The sequence below is a fragment of the Struthio camelus genome, chromosome 7 (genome assembly GCF_040807025.1).
Source record: "Struthio camelus isolate bStrCam1 chromosome 7, bStrCam1.hap1, whole genome shotgun sequence".
NCBI classification, from domain to species: domain Eukaryota; kingdom Metazoa; phylum Chordata; class Aves; order Struthioniformes; family Struthionidae; genus Struthio; species Struthio camelus.
The window spans coordinates 3,704,490-3,718,183 of NC_090948.1; the positions used below are offsets into that span (position 1 = coordinate 3,704,490).

The 13,694-nt window shown below is 41.6% G+C and overlaps 1 protein-coding gene across 5 annotated transcripts in view; it reads left to right on the top strand.

Annotated features, from left to right (window-relative positions):
• The window catches only part of C7H10orf90 (chromosome 7 C10orf90 homolog), a 72,456-nt gene extending 59,469 nt beyond the window's left edge, over positions 1-12,987 (top strand). For all 5 annotated transcript variants that reach the window (XM_009670525.2, XM_068951451.1, XM_068951452.1 and 2 more), the window contains exons 7-9: positions 6,177-6,240; positions 7,963-8,062; positions 9,410-12,987. In XM_009670525.2, the coding sequence (XP_009668820.2) occupies positions 6,177-6,240; positions 7,963-8,062; positions 9,410-9,448 (203 nt within the window). In that variant the 3' untranslated portion in view covers positions 9,449-12,987. The remainder of the gene's footprint in view (positions 1-6,176; positions 6,241-7,962; positions 8,063-9,409) is intronic.
• The last annotated feature ends 707 nt before the right edge of the window (positions 12,988-13,694 follow it).

Here is a 13,694-nt window from a genome sequence, read left to right on the forward strand (position 1 = left end):
ATATAAATGCCGACATCTGCGCAGCTTCCACTTACCTTCTCATTTTCCAAAAAAAAAAAAAAAGTTGTTTACCATTTTTAATGGTAATTTTTTTTAATTTTAAAATGCTGCAAATAATCTTAGAAAAATGAAAATATTTATGCAGCAGCAGATTTATCATCACAAGAGCACTTCGAAGGCGTACAACCCCCAACTCTCATACTAGCCTTTGTGCTGTGTAATGTGTACTGCTCAATTTCTAGGGTGCTAATTAGTCCAAGATAGACTACTCTGCTGTTGACTGTGTCGAGCAAATTAGAGATCCCACTGTGACGAACTGAACAGAAACAATGTTCAAATAACTGGATTTAAATCTCAAAACCCGTAATGTAATTACTTCAGTGACAGGACTACCAGCTGTTTATAGGCCTTTAAATCCTCATAATGAACAGCCTTGTGATCTTAGTGTGCAAAAGCACTTCCAGAGGTTTAAAAAAATTTCACAAGTACATATGTTTTTTTATATCCTCCATTTTCCTTTCCATTTGGTGGTTCACCGCCAATGGCAGTATAAGGAATCAAAGTTACCAGTCAATCCCTGAATAGGTGCCTACTAAGTTTCTCTGCATTTGTCCAGTAGTATGTTTGATAATATTTTGGAAACAAGTGCATATCTCCTCAGTCATGCTTCTACAGCTTTCCGAAAAGCCACGCTGTAACTGCAAAAGCCTGGAGGGCAAGGATTGCTGTTTGTTTGTTTGCAATTGGAAGGAGGTGGTTTCTGGAGAAGCTCTATGTTAGCTGGGTTGTTATTTGGATCGTGGCTTTAATGGGGCGAGTAGAAGTCAGCAATCGGAGAATTAGCAAAAAGTATGCATCCAACAAATAATCCTGCAGCCCTTAATGTGCAACCTCTTGCTCCTCAGTTGCCCTTGGTGGCTGGTCGGATACTGGCAGCCACCTGCCCTTCTCTGCTTGTGCATTACTGTAGTCGTGCCATTTCTCAGATTTCTTTTCCTAGTCAATATTCATTGCTAGCAATAGTGCCACTGATCTTGTAGGCACCCAGCCATGTGCTTAAGGCTGACAGTTATGAATACAGATTAAGTCGCAGTCAGGTAATTGAATTAGGAAGTGGTATGACCTATTTTTATGCTATTATTATTAATCACATTGACGCAAGCAGCGCCTAGAATTGAGCTGAACCTGGCACCATGTTGCAAGGCGCCGGCGGCACACGCCGCCGTCCCTCAGGAGCCCGCTGCCGAATTAATTAAGGCAGTGGAAGAGGCAGAGTCCAAAGCTCAAGGAAGATGTAGATAAATAGGAAAATCTAAATGAAGATTTTTTTCTGGGAGAATGACTGTTGAAACAACCTGCACTATAATGGGTGATTCAGGAAGCTCAGTCAATCTGCTTCTGAAAAATAAAATGAAGGGGTGATTTCCTTAGGGCTAGAAGTAAGTAGCCATGTGGAAAACTGAAGCTTGATGATGGAGTTTTTAATCATGAAGAAAAAGGTCTGACTTCATCCATGATTAGAAATTGAAACTGAACAAATCAGGATTAAGACTCAGGCGCAAGTTTTACCAAAGATGCAGGTAAATACATTTTGATGAATTTACTAAGATCTGTCGTACCTTTTCATTAATGGCTATTTCTTGAAGACAATTGTCAGCTTCTGAGGACTATACGCTGTAGTCAAACAATAATGCTTTAGGGTGGCCAGGTGATATGCTAATTATGTTTTTTTTTCCTGAATTTGAAGTCCAGGAATGGCAAGGTATCATTTAGATAGCAGGGACTGAAATCACCCATGTCATGCCTTGAATGAATTTGACATGGAAAAGTTTTTGTAAACTTGAAAACTTTACAAGTTTTATACAATAACTGATGATCTCTATTGTTAAAACTGAAACACTAAGAGGGAGCAGAAGTCTCCATAGCTACAGAGTAAGTCATATCTGAACAGCAGCAGGAAAGCCCATTAACTGCCTGCTTGCGGTCCTCTCAGGAGAGGACCACTGTTGAGCAGACAGTTCAGGCAGTCTTACTGTCAAACCTTGAGCTATCAGGTTGGTAAATATTTTATAAGTAATATCAAAACCTCATCCATGAATCACAGCTGGGGAATGCCATTACGTGAAGCCGTTGACATCCAGTGTGCTGAGTTTGGGTAGCACCTCTGGGTGCAGGCATGAGGATGAATTCCCTGTCAGGTGCTATGAGGATGCTAAGCTGAATGCCACCTTTACCTTTACCCTGGATTCAAGGTTAATTTAATTTTATAGGACTGTCAATTTAAAAAAAAAAAAGTCATATTTAAAAAAATTTTATATACCTTAGGATATCTCTGGATGAATGGGTTTCAGGTAAAAATTTTTTTTGTTTTTTTAGTTTGGGGGAAAAGCAGTTTAATCAGAGAACTACTGTTATCAGTGCTTTGCTTTTCAGTGACTGGTAACACACGCTTAAAGTGTGTGCTTTAGATCAGAACAAGCTTTGAGAATTCACATTCATAGCAGGGGAAAATGTGTTCTGATGAGCAGAGTTTAGCCTTTGATGCATCTTGCCACTTTTAAGAGTTTCAGTGATTTAGTGGTAAACAGGAAATCAGGGAATGGTTCCCACACAATCCTGAGCTGTCTGTTCGCTGTCTACACATCTAAACTTCCCAGGCAAGAAAGTTACTCACCCTGTCTGAGGTAGTTTTACCATTGTTTAAAATATATTACAACAATGATCTATTGACCTTCATTTACAACTTGTTGGAGGAATTTCTTTCTCCTGCTGTGGAGATGTCACAAACCACTGTTGGTGTAAATACCAGAAGCTCATTAGCTTGACAAGAGTTGAATAAAACACTGATGGAGTGTTCCATGTTTTTCCGTCTACATTTTTTTGTTAACTGGTATATTACCGAAAACGCTGAATATCTATTTTCAAATTCCTTATTTTCTGTCCCTTGCAGTAGTTTTCTCTGAAAGTAGTACACAGCTATTACAATTTGATAATGAATTTTGATAAACTGGCTACTATCAACCTGGGGAATTGTCCAATTAATGCGCTTTGATCTTACCTTGGCAGGAATTTTGAATTCAGGTCTTCTTCATTATGTAGGTGATTAGAGGTCATTATGTAGGCAGATTATTGTAGTTCTGAAAGCGTACTGCTCCTGCACTTGGAAGCATGCTTGCCGCTCAGCGTTAAACCTATCATTTCGTTAGGAACAAATGTGACTTCTATTATTATTACTTATTATCTATTTTACAGGATTTTATTTTCTCATTTACCCAAGTTTTTATTTATTTTTTAAAAAATAGTTTCAGAATAGTTTTCATCTTAAAATCCCTGAGGGACTTTATTTGAACGTGTTGCGTTTTATGTTTTTTCTCATTCCTAGTGACTCGAGAGTTAGCTGGGAGTTACTACACGAAAGTTTGCCTATAACCGTTAGCCTTTTGACTCCACGCTGTTTCACAATGGGCATTTTTATAACCAAGGTAGCTTTATTTTCTCTTTGAGGAATTTTCTTTGAGGATTTTTCCCAGAGTCTCTTTTTAATGCTGCCTCTGGCCCGGCAGCCCCTACGGCTCCAGGCAGAGTCGCTGGCAAGGAATGGCGTGATGCCCTTCAAGACGGTTTCTGTGGCGTCTGGAGAGGATTACTGTGGAGGAGCAGGGCGCGTTCGCTCACGTCAGCCCTGCTCTCGGCCTCTGCCGTGGTTCCCAGCAGCGTGGCCACGGCGGGAGCCTGTCACAGTGACGTGCAGAGAAAATACTGATTAGCTTGCCACCCGGTTTACAAGATAGGTCGCAGGCCTGCAGATCCTCAGCTTCTTCCTTCACCTCTCACACGTTCCTGCGGTTATTCAGAGGCCTGGGAAACAAGGAAATCCATCCTTTGGATTTCAACCCTCCTCTCGTCTCCCTTCATCACGTTTCTGCAAAGGGACCTTTACTTTTAAGGAGAACACCAGCATGCCTGACTGCTCCTGGCCTCCCTTCCCAGCTATGGGCAACGCGCTTTCCGTGGAGCGTTGACCCTCTCCAGGAACGAGCTGGTCTTCAGATGTGATCTAGCGGGAGCGGGAGGCTTGGGCAAAGGGAGGAGAGCGGCTGCTGCTGTCCCCGCCGCGCTGCCCAAAGCAAAGCTCCCGGCGGCAGGGGAGCTTGGCAGCCACGAGCAGCACCTGAGGCTGCTCGGAAACGTGCTGGGAGCCGCACCGCTCCCCGGCCCCGACTCTGCCGCCGGCTTGCTCGGGGTCGGAGGGACGATCTGCTCCCATATGTTGCGGAGTTATTTGGAGAGCAGTAGCATCCGAGCGTTTATTCCTTTTAAGTTAATGAACATGTAAATGAACATAAAAACACTAATAAATAAAAGGCAGATTATATTTTCCTAGTAAATTGAGCATGCGGCTTGTGTGCACTGGAGATTTGATAAGGATGATTAAGTGTAGATAAATACTCAGGGGAGAAAAGTTACTCCTCAGGCAGAGAAGGGTTCCCCTCTCCTCCCCTGCTTCTCCATGTTTACTTTGCAAACTGTCCCCGAAACGGCTGCGTAGCTTTTTACGTAGAGGTACAGGAGCGATGCTAAAAGCCGTGCAGCCGGAGCAGAGCTTTGCCTCTGGGTGTAGCCCCGAAAGCTGGAGAGGCTGTTGGCTTGCTAGGGCAACTCCCATAAATATCCCTGGTCTTAAACAGCAGGGAAGCAAGCGCGAAGGGGAAGAGCTCTTTATAGCGGTGGTGGTCACTGGGTCCGCTCGGGGTTAATGCCCGTGAGGACAGTTCTGGAATGAATTGCGATCTGTGTTTATTTCTTTGCCTTGAATACTGTGGTTTTCCTCTTCAGTGAGAGGCCAGTGTGGTGCCTGCTGCGATGTGTTTACATCTTCTGAACTTCCTTGATAAATGGAAGGGCTTAAAAGTTTGTACATATGTTTGTCTTACATATATGTTCCACAAAGGTGCTTGCAAATCCCTGTGGTTTTCAGGTGGCCATGCCCTCGCGTAAGGCTGTCCTCCCTGCCCTGGGGGCATCGGTCCCACCTGGCTAGGCATATGCCCCACTCGGGCATCCTCCTGCTCCAGCGACCCGAGCGTAAAGCTTTCCTTTCCTACCATTCAACCTAGCAGCTCAAGTTATGAGTATCCATATGGTCTGTAGAAGGCCTCGGGGTTGGTAGCTCACATAACGCAGGCATTTATGTTCCCCTCATCTGGATGCATCCTAGCACCTTCATGCTAGGGTAGGGTCCTGTGCAGGGACCCAGCCAACGGCCTCCCATGTTTTCTTCCATCGTCTCGGTTTAATTCTAAGTAACGTATCTGTACAGGCTCTCTCCTCTCCTTCCTCCTCTTCCCTGGAAAACATGACTAGATACAGTCTCCTTCATCAAGAACCAAACCTTATTACATATTTACTGGCGTTCCTCCTTATTAAAATGCCATCCCTTTCTATTCAGAAGCCATTTTTGCAAGGAATTTGTTAAAACTACCTACTCCTGAGAGACCCACTGACTATTGGGCTCTATTATTATTTTCCCCTAGCCAAGGAAATGCTGAGAGGAATTATCACAGATATCCTCAAATTTGACCAGCAAAGAAGGTGGGGTATAATTTTGCTCTTTCGAGTGTTCTGCATAGTTGTTCACAATGCTGCAAAGTAGCCATGAATCGAATCAGAAATGAACCTGCTAGGCCAGGTTCCCTGATCAGTAGGCACCAGCTAAAGGAGCTGACCTAGCATGTGCAGGTGTAATTGCTTGCATGAGACACAAAAAAGAAGAGAGTTGGTCCTGCTGTGCTTTCCAGTGGCAGGGGACAATGTGCGGGGAAAATAGGTCACTACTGCAGTTATGAGAGCTGGAGCTTGACTTGAATAAAGGGCATACACAGCTGCATGCGACAGTGACAAAAGTTATGTGCGTTTAAAATAAATGAACTATGTGATGAGCCTGGTTCAATGGGTGTTAGCATCCTTCCCATTCTAAAAGGGCAGCTTTGGTACCCACTGCAACTCCAGATGCAGTCATTAAATGCCTTTCCCATTGACCTGCAGGCATTTGGATCCAGCTTTAAGCCATCAAAAATTTAATCAGAAATATCATATCATAACTAAATGGAAAGTGACAAACAGAATTTCAGCAAACACAGATTCCTCCAATATTAACTGTATTTTCCCTTTGCTAGATAACCTCTTCAAACCAAAGGAAAGATTCATTCCAGAGAAAGAGATGCATATGAGATCTAAAAGGTACAGGTCACTTTGGTTTTGAGTTCACTGCGATTCACCCCCCCATTCCCTTTTTCCATGCACCTACTTGCTTTTGCTGCCTCCTTTCCCTTTTGAGCTATTTTCCTGGGCTTTGCTCCGGTGGAGCGGCCCCTGCACTGAAGCGGCAAGCCTGCAGGCACGGTCAGCCTCTAGCAGGAGTACAGTCTTGAGAGGCTTTTTTCATCTGTCTGCGGGGGCTTATCCCTTATTTGGCAAAATTCTCTGCTAAATTCTGTGTTTTCAAATCTATTTATAAGTACATAGTTTATTAGACACCTGTGTTCAACACTTTCAGGTATTGTCACCCCCTAATTTGTCAGCAGTTCCAGATCTGTAATACATAAGTTTGCAGGCTGCAGCCTATCCTGTAAGGAATAGCCAGAAAGGCCACACTCCTTCTATTGTCAAAAATTATTCAAGAGCTTTCAGCTGCTCGCTCTTAGTTTTCTGACATTATTGCATCTGTTTCAAACAGACCTGCATAATTTTGTGTTAAGAGTGAAAGCAGGTTTCCTATATCAGCATTCAAATGAGCAGGGAATCACGATAGAGCTGATTCTGCAGAAGAATCTAGGCCAAGATTTTCAAAAGCTGACTTGCATATTGAAAAATCATTACCTTTTGGGCACCCTATTCTGGCAGCTTCAGCAAGCGCGGGGTGTCCCTGGCATAAAAACTCGGTCCCTGAGAGGTACTTTGTGTTAGACATTCAAAAAAGTAGGCAGTACAGTCACTCTTTTTTGTTGTTTTTTCCATCCTGACTTTGGCATGTGACCTAGGAATTACAGCAAAATATTAGAAATGGAGTGTCTGATCTGTAATTATCTTGCGCTTCAGGCAGTCATTCACAACAAGGAAAAGTGCAAGCGACTGCCCTGCAGAGTTCACCTGGCTGTAAGAGGGGTCAAGATCTTTCCCATTGTTATTCCCCCAAAGACAGTCTCCTGCCCAAGCGCAAGCCGAAACAGGCTGCTTCAAGAACTTGATATTGCAAAATGGTACAAGAAAAAAATCAAAGCTAACACACTTAGGTCAGCGTACGTTGGGCACCTGAGATCAGAGTGTGTACAAAGAACAGGCCCGCTGAGAAGGGAGGTGCTACTTTCTTTTTGAAGCAGTGGGAATTTTGTCATTGGTTTCGATGGAAAAAGATCAGACCAAAAGTCACCTTTGTGAAGGCAACTGGCGTTATTTTTAGAACGAATTGATTATGTTCTTTTTGGTTAAAAAAAAAAAAAATCCGAATGACAGTGGAAAAATGGTACTGCTCTGTAGTCTTATAAAGTTGGTTTTATTATATTTCATAGAAACACCTGAAAATAATAGCTTGATATTAATTTTGTGACATAAATGCAAAAAAGCATGCAGGCCCGATTCTGGTTTATATTATGTTGCTATAAATTGAAACTAACTCCACTGAACTCACTTGAAACTACTCCAAAATTACACTGCTGTGACTGAGATAACCTGATCCCATCTCTTTCTTTACTTTTTAATTCAAAATTATCAGTGTTTTTCAACACATCAGATTTTTGTAATAACATTATTCTTCATAATCATTAATTCTCATTCCTTAAATCTAATTAAAATATTTATGGATGCCCATTAATGTGATTGAAGGTATATATTTCCTATGAAAAAATAAGTTATCTGTGAGTCCAGGGGACGGTGTGTGAAGTTAACTTTGTAAATTTATTCCAGGATTTATGATAATTTACCTGAGGTAAAAAAGAAACAAGAAGAAAAACAGAAACGGGTAATCATGCAGAGTAACAGATTGCGTGTTGAGATCTTTAAAAAGGTAATGGTTTATTGTGAATGCAAGTAGTAGATTTGTAATCCTTCTTTACTGCATTAGAATATGACCGTATGACCATCAGTCTCTCTCATTAAATCTATTTATTTATTTATCATCAATATTTATACAGTTCTTATTCCCTGTTGCTTCTTCTCAGCCCTCTCAGCAGCACTATGAGATAGGGCAGAAAAAACGAAATAGGGTAAAGTGAAGGAAGCTCTGATACTAAGAACTGCAGTTTTGCAGTGATTACCTTGTTTTCTCACCTCTCTAGAAAAGTCCACAGCCCGCAGCTGGTTGCTGCATGGAGGGCTAGATACCTGCAAATGGGGTCCATAAAGCCAGCACCTTGCCTGGCAAGTCTATGCTAATGAAGTGGATATCCTGAGAGCAAAAGGATGTTTTCTAAATCTTGTCCTTGTCATGGGCTTAGGTACTTCTTTAAACTTGTAGTTCACAGGTGAACCTTTTCCTGGAATAAGCACCTAATACTTTTACTTTTTAAGGATGACTAATTAGTTCTGGTAGAAAGCTGGATTAACACTGTTGATCCACTTCAGACCCGAGGCATTACTAATTAAGCCCTACGTGGTGCCATTGAGATGGAGCAGCTCATTCAAAACTACAGCAGTGATTTCTCTTAAGTGCTATATTCCTCCATGTAAATACACCCTTCATGTCCAAGGTGGCAATGCTTTCATTGCCTAGCCGTGTCACTTAAGTCACTTTTGACTCAAGTTTAAAAGTTTAAATCCCATTTGGGGAATGTAGGCCCACGTGCTGTACTTTTTGAACAACCTCTTGGTGAAGGGTCAGAGTGTGTGGTCAGGCCTCTGTGCTGGGAAGAGCTATTCCAAACTATCAAAAAAAACGCGATACGCGAGGAGGTGCAAAGAGAGAGCAGGCACCCCCTTGCTTGCCCCCGGGAGGAGGCTTTTGAGGTGAGGATAGCGGCGGCAGACTCCGGGCACATCAAAGCCTGTGTTGGGCTGACGGGGCATGGCTGTGGCTTTCAGTTTTCTGTGCTACCCGTGTCAACCCAAAACTTTCCCAACTTGATCCACTGCTTTTTGTATTAGAAGGGAAAAAGTCTTCAACCCTTCCCAAACTACCAAATTCTTGATTTTTTTTCCAAACCCTTACCTCTCCCTCAGAATAGCTGGCAAAGCAGGAGAAGTCCTGCTGGAAGAAGGACCTTGGGAAATTTTGAGTAAACGGAGCTGGGAGATTTGAGGTTTGAGACTGCTAAGGCAATCTCACCTATATTATCACAGAAGATTTCTACAGATTTATCCACCTCATGTATTTTAACTGTCTGAAGGGTTTCACATTGTTGTTTTTTTTTCCTAGCAATTACTGGACCAGCTCCTTCAAAGAAACACAGAGTGAGGAAGGACTCTCTTGCTGATCATACTAATTGGACCTTGAATGCCTTTGACTGTTAGATAAGCCATAAAATTTACTGTTATCTTAATTACTCGGAGGTATTCTTCTTATCTTTGGCGCTTTATATAAAGAAATATCATTTGTATTTCAATTGAAATTTAAAAGTAACTTTCAAGTAATCAAAAACAGTCTAAAAGGGAACACAGCTGTTTCAGAGCATCAACTCATGATCAGTTTACCCAGAGGAAATAATTTTAAGAATTTTTAATGCAAATACTGAATTCAGCAGTATTATTTATCTTAATCTTTTTAAAAGTATACATCTCCGTAGCAGTAGAGCTGGCTTTATAAGACCTGGGAAACTTATTTCTCCAAAGTATTCGATTAATTGATTTCCTGTGAGTTAAATTCTTGAACTAAAGAAAAATGAACATCATTATTTGTTATGTTTAGAAACTAGCTGAAATAGCATTACCACATAATCATGGCAACAGCAGTTTCACATTAATACTTAACATACCAAAAGGGACCAATATTTTAGCTCTGAGAAGAACTCTATTCCTAGTTATATAGCGTATCTATATAGCAAGTTTACCTGTTAAAGAGCAATATTTAAAAATTTGGTTATAACGCTTTTTCATGTGTTTTTCATTGTAATATGTATTTTACTCAACTTCTGTGATCATTAAGTATTTATAGGAATGGCATATTAAGAAGTGGTGCCAAGAAGTATGTTTGTATCAAAATTGCACAACTAAAACCATCTGTAAAAAATATTTAAATCTTTATTTGTACATTTTGGAAGTAAAAACAACCAGCTTACAAACCAATGGAATGTATTTATGGAATAAAATATGAATATAATATTGATCCAACTGCTACATTTTTATTTGATACTGTTAAATACAACACAATTATTTAAACTGTCGGAGAAGTCATGCCTTTGTATAAATAGAAGTCTTCACTTTGCCACAAATCCTATGGTAGAAAATATTGCCCATAAAAATCATTGCAGTTGTTAACCTCTGTTGCAGGAACACTTAATTTCAGTCTGTTTGAGATTGGAATTTGGCCTTTGGTATCTATGCTTTGTTTTTCTAATCTAGACTGAGATGTAAGGTCAGATTTTCTGGAAGAGTGATGTTTGTGAGCAGAGCATTGGTCACTTAGATAGCCTCCAGCTGTGTGACCTGTACTGGACACAAAGAGCCTGGCTCTATTTAGTGCCATTATTGTCTCTGTTAAATTACTTCGCTTCACTGTGTATCAGCTTCCCAGTCTGTAAAATGGGATTAATGTTGTTATTTTTTTCTCACAGAGAAGATATTTATTGAACAAACATATTGCATTCTAGAAAGATATATTTACATACTCAGTAATTCATTAAATAGGTTTCAAGGGGACGACGTTTCAGGTAAGGTAATGCTGACCGTGAGAGAGAAAGTGCCAGGGCTTTTTCCCCAAAAAACTCTTTTTAACCAGGTAGGTAATGCTATACAGGGCACTCGAGTGAGGGCTGGACAATAGGTGGCACCAAGGAGAAGAGCTTCTGAAAGGGACTGCAGCATCTTCCCAGCTTCCCAGCATAGCTGCTTGCTTGTTCTGTTCTTTTTCAGGTTCATTGATCCCTCTCACTGCTCTCCCCAAAAAGTGTTTGGCCTGCTTCAAACAGCAGGGCCTTCTTCTCTCTGGTGCACATCTCTGTCTCATCACATAGTGATAAATTTTAGCAGAAAATACACCCACACACATGGTCTCCTAGACTGAATCTGAAGCATGAGCTTTTTTCCAGTTACAGCTCACGACAGCAACTAAGATGTTTCCCTTGGAAAGTAGTGTCAAAATCCCATTTGATTTCAGTAGGAACCTAATATTTTTACCCCTTGGTTCCTTAACCTGTGGTTTCTTGACTTCTTCAGAGTAATGAAGGAGCCATAGGAGACTATGGCTCCTCAAGTCTGTACCCTGCAGAAGCATTATTTCCTGCACATATCCAGAGGGGAATACCATATACCTTTAAGCCTGCTTATATTCTTTGCCTAGAGCCACAGCAATTCATTCTGGTATGGAGGAGAGGGTGTCTCTCTGCCTGCCTGGGAAAACCACAGAGATGAGCTTATGCGCTCTCATACTCAGCCCTAAGCACCTCTGCAGCGCTGATGGCCAGAGGGAAGACCCACAGGAATGAGTCCCCCTTAGAGAGCAATGCACTCGGGTCTGAAATGAAGGATGAGAGCAAGGGAGATGGAGGGCACAGGGTTGGTATGACATGGCTCAGCTTATTTCCTGCCATTTGGCACTCCTCTGTGAGTCGTGCCTGGGGCGCACTTCTTCTCTGCCGCCTGTTGGTCTCCTCCAGTTTCTGCTGCTGGCAATCACCAGCGCCAGGATGTAGTGCTGCCTTGACACATCCTTGCTTCACCTGACTCATGAACAACTCTGCCTTCTGACATACTTAAAGCCAGTGAACTATTCACCAAATCTTTTGGCTTTGCAGAAGTCACATTTCCAAATGTTTTTATTTTCTCTAAATGTGGTTTTCTAAGGACAAATATGTGGCAATTTGAAGTGAAAATCGTTTCATGAAAAGAAGCTTGGGAGTATACTTAGCAAAATGCCTAGCACAAATCACTGTCTGGGAATGTTTTATACAATATGAGACCTTTGCTTTAAGAAAACAAAAATGTTCTCTGTTGCAAACCTAATTTATCTTTCTGGGCCTCTGAAAAGAGGATATCTGATAATGCATCCAGCAAACAATTCAAACATTCATTTCAGCGCTACAATCAAGTCATTGTAATAGCAAATAGATGGTACAGGAAAATGTGCTTCAGAAAAGTAAGGTTTAGCCCTCGACGGGTAGGCACCAACTTAGTCAAGTTTAGACTTCAGAACAAAACTGGCACAACTGCACTTTGAACTTGCAGGCATTTGAAAATAAAGGGTACCTTTGCCGTTAGACAGTATTCTACGCAGAAAACTCGCGGGCCTAAACTTGAAATCACCCCCAATTGTTAAATACTGGAATTTTTCTTCTCTTTGGATACAGCTCAGAGTACTAGTTCACTATCCATAGGGCCATGCCCAGGTCTTCAGCCAGATTTTACACCTGAAAAAACTACACAAAGATTAACGTTTCTGGTAAGAGGCATTGCCATGTGTTCCTCAGTTCTGAAGGTCTGTTGTCGCTTTTCTCAGTGCTAGTGTGCCCACAGAAAAGCCTTTAATGATGGAGCATCGTTCTGTGGGAGAAGCACTGATGGTTTCTGAGCATTTTGCGGTGCTTGAGTTGGTGTCGCCGTGCTGAGGCACACCCCACCCTGGATCTACACATCATCCTCTTTCCTAAATAAAAAGCCTCTAAGTAGGTTTGAGTTTTTCTGCTACTCAAAGTGGAGCCTACAGGGGAGCTCAGTGGTTTTGGTGTGCAAGATACAGTTTTTGTTAGATTGCTGGCATCATTAATTTTATCTGACAGCATTACATCATCAAGGGGCAAAAATCATTCTAACATATGGCACTGATGGTTACAGTATTCGGGGGATGTATTTTAAACCCAGGTATTTTCTTGTGTACGTCTATGCATGCCATTAGTTATTTATTAGAGTTTTCCCAGCTGATCAGGCATATCAGGTGACTAGGTAAGATGACTTGTTACAAATTTCGTTGGAGTATCTGAGACTAGTCATGTTAGTGTAATGTTTTCTATGCGAGATCTGATTTACAAGGAAAACAACATGGAAAAGCAGGGATGAGGTTTCCTTTCTTCAGAGGAATCCCTCCCCTGCCACATCAGCTGCAGTAAGATCTCAGCGGCTAAAAATACCACAGCTTGCCTCTCCCGTAGACATGTTTGCCCTCCTGAGTAAAAGACAAGTAGAAGCCAGCAGCATGGACTAAAATGCAGGAAGGACACCTGGGCATAAAAATACAGAATAAATACATATTCAAAATCTTTCCAATATACTGTAGTTAAAGAAGATCAGTATATGTATAAAAGTGCATATAAAGCTGTAACCTTTGATTTAAATGTGCAGCTACCATGGAAGTCACAAAATCCAAATCCTTCTGAAGGGAGACCGGGCAGCGTGGATTGTTCTCTTGGGCTACAACACTCGTAGGTAACGGTGCATGTGCTTCTGCTTTCTGAATGAAACCTATTTGCCAACCTAATGATCTGGAAGTGTTTTTGGAGACCGTGATTTTTATCTCTAGCTCTGTCTCCTTAGCTACGACAAAACTGTTGGAA